The 6,000-nt window shown below is 43.1% G+C and overlaps 1 protein-coding gene across 1 annotated transcript in view; it reads left to right on the top strand.

Moving 5' to 3' along the window:
- The first annotated feature begins 4,561 nt into the window (after positions 1–4,561).
- Positions 4,562–6,000, top strand: part of LOC144767758 (killer cell lectin-like receptor subfamily B member 1B allele C) — a 322,370-nt gene continuing 320,931 nt past the window's right edge. Inside the window, exon 1 of the mRNA XM_078651145.1 lies at positions 4,562–4,722. Within this exon, the coding sequence (XP_078507271.1) occupies positions 4,638–4,722 (85 nt within the window). The 5' untranslated portion in view covers positions 4,562–4,637. The remainder of the gene's footprint in view (positions 4,723–6,000) is intronic.

Here is a 6,000-nt window from a genome sequence, read left to right as displayed (position 1 = left end):
GACTGGTGAGACAGTGTTCTATTGCCACTAAATCTCATCTAGCACTCTTCTGGGATGAAGCCATATCTCTTGACAAGGGTCTCCTTCATGGTGGGATGCCTCAGTCTGTCTCTCCCATCCGGGTCAGGACGGCATCCTGCCCATCACCAGGTATATGCTTCCATTTACCAGCTCCTAGGCCTCAGGGATTCTGTGTGCTATTAGAGTGAACTCACGTAGCTCATACCACCTGTCTATGTCACCCCCTCCCTGAAGTCAGGCACCAAATCCCTGGGTGTGTGGACCTTCTGTTCAGCACTGGACATGGTACTTTTGCTATAGCAAAAGAAGGAGGGAGTTCCCCTAGTTCTAAGAAAGGGACAGGGTCACAAGTGAGAAAGAACAAGTAGTCCCTAATCAGGAATCAATCTTTTTGAGCAAAAGTCTCTGTATTTAAGAGCTTGCCTTAATATGGATCAAGTGCTATACCCAGCCATAGATGTTACTATAGACAAATTCTATATCATCATCAATAAAAACATAAGATTTATCAGTGTGCACTAAAATGTTATGACAAATTGCAAAAGCTTTGTTTATTTTATAAAAAAATATTGTGCAAGACGGAATAGACTTTACAATTCACACATAATTAAAAACATCTTCTCATTTGAGAAGTTACAGTACATATGATAGAGACATATAAAGTTATACAATAAAATTAAAAACAACAGAAAACGTAAGGAGTCGACGCGGCGTTTCAGTGAAAACAATTCCTTCACCTTCTTCAGGACCAACTTTTCTTAAAAAGTCTACATAACAGGACACTATTTATTAAAACACGAATATATGTCTCGGCATAGAGCTACGAACAATATCTCGAAAAATATCTTATGTTATTTTATTAAACATTGCATTCTAACAAAGGGGCCAGTACCCTGATGTACTTTTATAAACACACAGAACCCAATTATTAATCTGAGCACCACATACAACTGACTGTAACACATAATCCATACTCTTATAAATGAAAAACACTAATGAAACCCGCCTGTTGGAATATATGGGAGTCAGACACTATCTAAAACTCAAATACCTTGATTGGCGTAATTTCACTGAATTGGAAGGCAAAATAACTCATCCATGATTAGCAAAATTGACCTAGATATAAATTAAATTAAAACAGGATATATTCAATGAATCAAGAAGAAAGTGCCCTTACAGCTTCATTACAGGCTATTACATACTTTTATATTAATACAGGACTTAGTTTGATAGAGCCACCGACATTAAAATTAAAATTCTGGGTTGTTGAGGATATAAGCCTGTGTAATAAACTGAGAAAGTATAATTATTCGGCTTGTTTGGAATTATTTGCGAGTTTTACCTATACAATCCTCTCTGGGGTGCTTACCCTTTTTTTTTTTAAAGAAAGATTGCACTGTGAATTGCAGCTTTACTGTAAGTATCGGCATTTTCAGCATTGGCGATACTGTGGGTCAAGAAAAGGGCATATTGTTTTATTTCATCGTGTTAGATTCAATTCTATATTTGATTTATACTGTTCTATTAAAAATGACTTGGTTCATAATTACCTTTGTACAATTATTCGAAGTTCCAGATTGATGCAGGTACATATGAATTAAAATCTGAAATAAGTAAACAGAAAGTGGGAGCCTTTGTTAATGTGTTGAATATTAATCATACTTTATGAATACTTCAATTTCATAGTTGTTTGAACACTAGCGAAGTAAATGGATTTGCTTACACAGCTATCATATTCCGCATTTACCGTGCATTTATTTAAAACAAGCGTTTTGTAGAAAACCCCATTGGGGGTGGTTAAATATAGGGGGCTGTGATAGATCGTGTATAAACAGCTATACCACTGTGCTTAAAGCATGGTGTAAGTGGTAAAAGCCTATCTACACAACGTAAAAGTAGTCGTTTAACCACTACCGAAGTAAATGGATTCTCTTACTGAGCTATCGTATTCGGCATTTAACGTACATTTATTTAAAAACCCCATTGCGGGCGGTTAGATATAGGGGCTGTAATTACATTAAATAAACGTCCCCGTGCTTGTACCCTAACTGGGAGAACTCCAAGCAGGGGTGTTGGATATGGGGCATCCTGGGCCACTGCCCATCAGAACCACCTGTTTCTCAAAAGCCACCAGGCCTTACTCTGGGGCTTGTCTGGGTCATCTTTAACCTACCCCTCAATCGGCTGGAGGAAGCCTAAACCACCCTTCTTGGGGTCACTTCCAGGAACCTTCTTGAACACTCTGGTACAGACCAAACAGGATCGTCTTCCTGGGATCAATCAGCTTGCTATACACCAGATGCTGGTGCAGCTCTGTAAAACAAATACTGAGCATGTGCGCCCTGAGAATTAGTTTGTACCACCCATCATAAACATTTACGTTGCTGCCCATCACCCAACCATCCAGTGCCTTACTAGAGTAATTTATTAGGTATACCCAGAACTGATTTGGAAGTTTGTGACTGTCCCTGACCATCAGGGGTCAGGACAAATTTAGTGACAGGGATGGCTTTCATGATGGCGAGCTTGGTCTGGTTATGTACTGCTGGAGTGAGTAGTGAATCCCTCCCCACTGTAAGCATATGCTTCCACAAGCCAGTCCCCAGGACTCCTCCGGGATCTTGTGCACCCTCAGAGCTACTTCATATGCAGCAACCCACTGTCAATATCATTCCCACCACCACATAGTTGGGCACCAGTTCTTTGGGTCTTGTCGCATCCTTAAAACACTAGAGGTCCACCATTAGGGATTTCTACCAGCAACTGAGAACCAGCCATACAATTAGGAGCTGTACCGTAGCAAAAGCACAATCATTTCACAGTTACACTACTCCAGTATCTTGTAGATTTCTGTTCTGAAAAGTATTACTCTGGCTCACAGAGAGAGCTTGGACCTCAGCACTTCAGCTTGTATTTCATGATAGGTACTTAGAGCATCTGATGATGAGGAGGAAGACGCACCAGCCATGCACCATTGAAGCCACTTCAATCTGTAACCTAACCAACAAACACCTCATCAGGAAACTGCCTTTTAAAGAGCCTGCTTGATGATCAATATGAATGCATTCTGGTACAACCAGGGCTAAATAGGAACCAGAAACTGGGTAGTTTAGGTTCTGGGCATGCGCTTCGCAATATTATGACGCGGTACAAAAGGGGGTTCTGTTGGCAGAACACCCAGTCAACAGACCAGGGTTAGATCCATCACCGTTTTTTAGCCCACTCTGCCACCCCAGTTCAGACATGGCAATATGCAAATCAGTCTGACCCTGTGCCTCATGGGAACAGTCCAGCCTGAACTGCCAAGCCGTATCTTCCCTGGACCGGAAACAAGCTTCCTAGGACCGGTTTCTGGCATTTCAGCCGTCATCAGCCAGGCTTGCTTGAATCCAGAAACAAAGTGAGCAAGGCACTCACGTCTGAGCGTACCCTGCCAACTTATGGCGAACAAAGCGGTACAAAAGGGGGTGATGATGGACGGAGCATCTGAAACAATCAAACACTCACACCCAGTCAACAGATCAGGGTTTGATCCATCACCGTTCTTTAGCCCACTCTGCCACCCCAGTTCAGACATGGCCGAATGCAAATTAGTCTGACCCTGTGCCTCATGGGAACAGTTCAGCCTGACCTGCCAAGCCATATCTTACCTGGACCTTAAGCAAGCTTCCTAGGACCGGTTTCTGGCATTTCAGCCGTCATCAGCCAGGCTTGCTTGAATCCAGTGGCAAAGTGAGCAAGGGACTCACATCTGAGCATACCCTGCCAACTTATGGCGAACAAAGCGGTACAAAAGTGGGTGGTGATGGACGGAGCATCTGAACCAATTAAACACACACACCCAGTCAACAGATCAGGGTTTGATCCATCACCGTTCTTTAGCCCACTCTGCCACCCCATTCAGACATGGCCATATGCAAATCAGTCTGACCCTGTGCCTCATGGGAACAGTCCAGCCCGAACTGCCAAGCCATGCCTTCCCTGGACCGGAATCAAGCTTCCTCGGATCGGTTTCTGGCATTCCAGCCGTCATCAGCCCGGCTTGCTTGAATCCAGTGGCAAAGTGAGCAAGGGACTCACATCTGAGCATACCCTGCCACACTTATGGCGAATATGACAGTTCAAATATTCTGGTCTTCAAAAAGATAATAAAAATCTCTTTAAACAGTTGTGTTTTTTGTTTTTTACAAATGTCTCCTCGTATATAATATGTGCAGACTAATTTTGTCTACACCAAATTGCATTTTGTATGAATTTCAGTGTTGTTTCTTTCATTGTTTGCGTGTGTGGGGCGGTGCTTTAATATGGACAGTGCTCCGGTCCTGCATGGAGATGCCAGGTGTACAAATATTAAACTAAAGTAAGAAATGAAAGCTTACCCTGGTATTATCGTTTTCGCGCCACATAGGTCTGAATTACATCACTGCAGTCGAAGTATCAGTAGTGGATTCACTGAGGAAGTGCCATCATTTCGAGGAATCTACGTCAGTGGCGTCATTCGTCCCCTGTCACATAAGCTGCGCTGCTGCTAAAGCCGCTCATTCCTGTGACTCCAGGAGCTGAGACTTGAAGCATCGGAGCCCTAGTCTCAGAGCTCGTCCTGCCCAGCGCCTGACATGGCGGGGGATATTGTGTACGCAGATATCAAGATGCATGTGAGGTCCTCGTGCACCAATGAGCGGAGAGCAGCAACTGGGCGCGGTGAGTAGATATTTATTTGTGATTTTCCTTCGGCTCTGCGCACCGCTGCAAAGGGGCACCAGAGAGTCTAGCACCTTCTGAAAGTTACCCCGAGGGTTCCTCTGGCATACTGTACATTTCTTGGTGATTGGCCACCTGGCAAAATGAGGAGAGATGTAAACTACATTACATAGAGATGTAGGTGAATTCGTATGATGGATGCAGTGGCGAGAGAGTAGGGGCAGCAGATATAGGGGTGATTTGCTGCTACTGATGTTTTCGTGAGTGGAGGGCACGTGCTGTAGAATGTGTAAACAATCTGTAAGCAAAACATAACTTTTTAGATAAAGGAAATAGTCATGAAACTGCTTCCACCACCATTGACAATGCATGCTCATCCGATGTCAAAAGACACAATTTACTAATTCTGTTGGTCACTGCATCCCCCTCCATTCACCCTCTGCTGGCTGCTCCTGCTTGTTCACCAGTGACAGACACCCTCCATGATCCTACCTCCTCGCCTGCTTTGAAAACACAGAGATATTTTTACATTTGTCTTTTTACAGGGGAGTCTTTCCTAAAATGCATTAGAATGATTCTGCAGGTAAAGATGAGAGACCCTGGTCACTACATACTATCCTAGTGAGGGAGAGTTTGAATTCCATCTCCGTACGACCTCGATCCACCGAGGGCATTGAGTCTCCTATGAATATCCCAGCCTATTTACTGAGTAACACGATGCTTTATATTCATCAGAACAACTTACATTCATTTTTTATTCCAGTTACTCATTTAATTCGTTTTGTACTGATGTCCATTTAATGACACTCTTCAGAAGGATGCAAAGCACGGTTCACCTGGAAAGGTCACAGCCGTTGTCAGGGGTGAGCGTCTAAATCACTGAACCAAATGCATAGGAAAACAGTTCACAAAGGCTGAGAAGAAACTGTGCGCTCCTATGCATGTGTTTATGTGTTTGGATCTTGCTCTGTATATAACAGTTGCCCTGCTATTTAGACACCGTTACGTTACGTTACGTTAAAAATATTTGTACCGCGCACTTTCACCAACGGTTTCATGGCGCTCACCACTAACTCATGAAACAATGTACACTCTTTCCAAACGAATATAGCTGTTTACATTGCATGCGTTTACAACGCATTCGATTACAACGCAGTTGTTACAATGACTGTGTTGTTACATCGCAGTACCATTACAATGCAAGTCATTACAATGACTTGCTGTAGAGGGCGCACTGGACTTAGGAATAGTATAATTTACTATTCCAACTTCAGTGTG

Source organism: Lissotriton helveticus, chromosome 7 (genome assembly GCF_964261635.1).
Source record: "Lissotriton helveticus chromosome 7, aLisHel1.1, whole genome shotgun sequence".
NCBI classification, from domain to species: Eukaryota; Metazoa; Chordata; class Amphibia; order Caudata; family Salamandridae; genus Lissotriton; species Lissotriton helveticus.
Note: the sequence above shows the minus strand (reverse complement) of the source record. Positions and strands in the feature narration are given on the sequence as shown.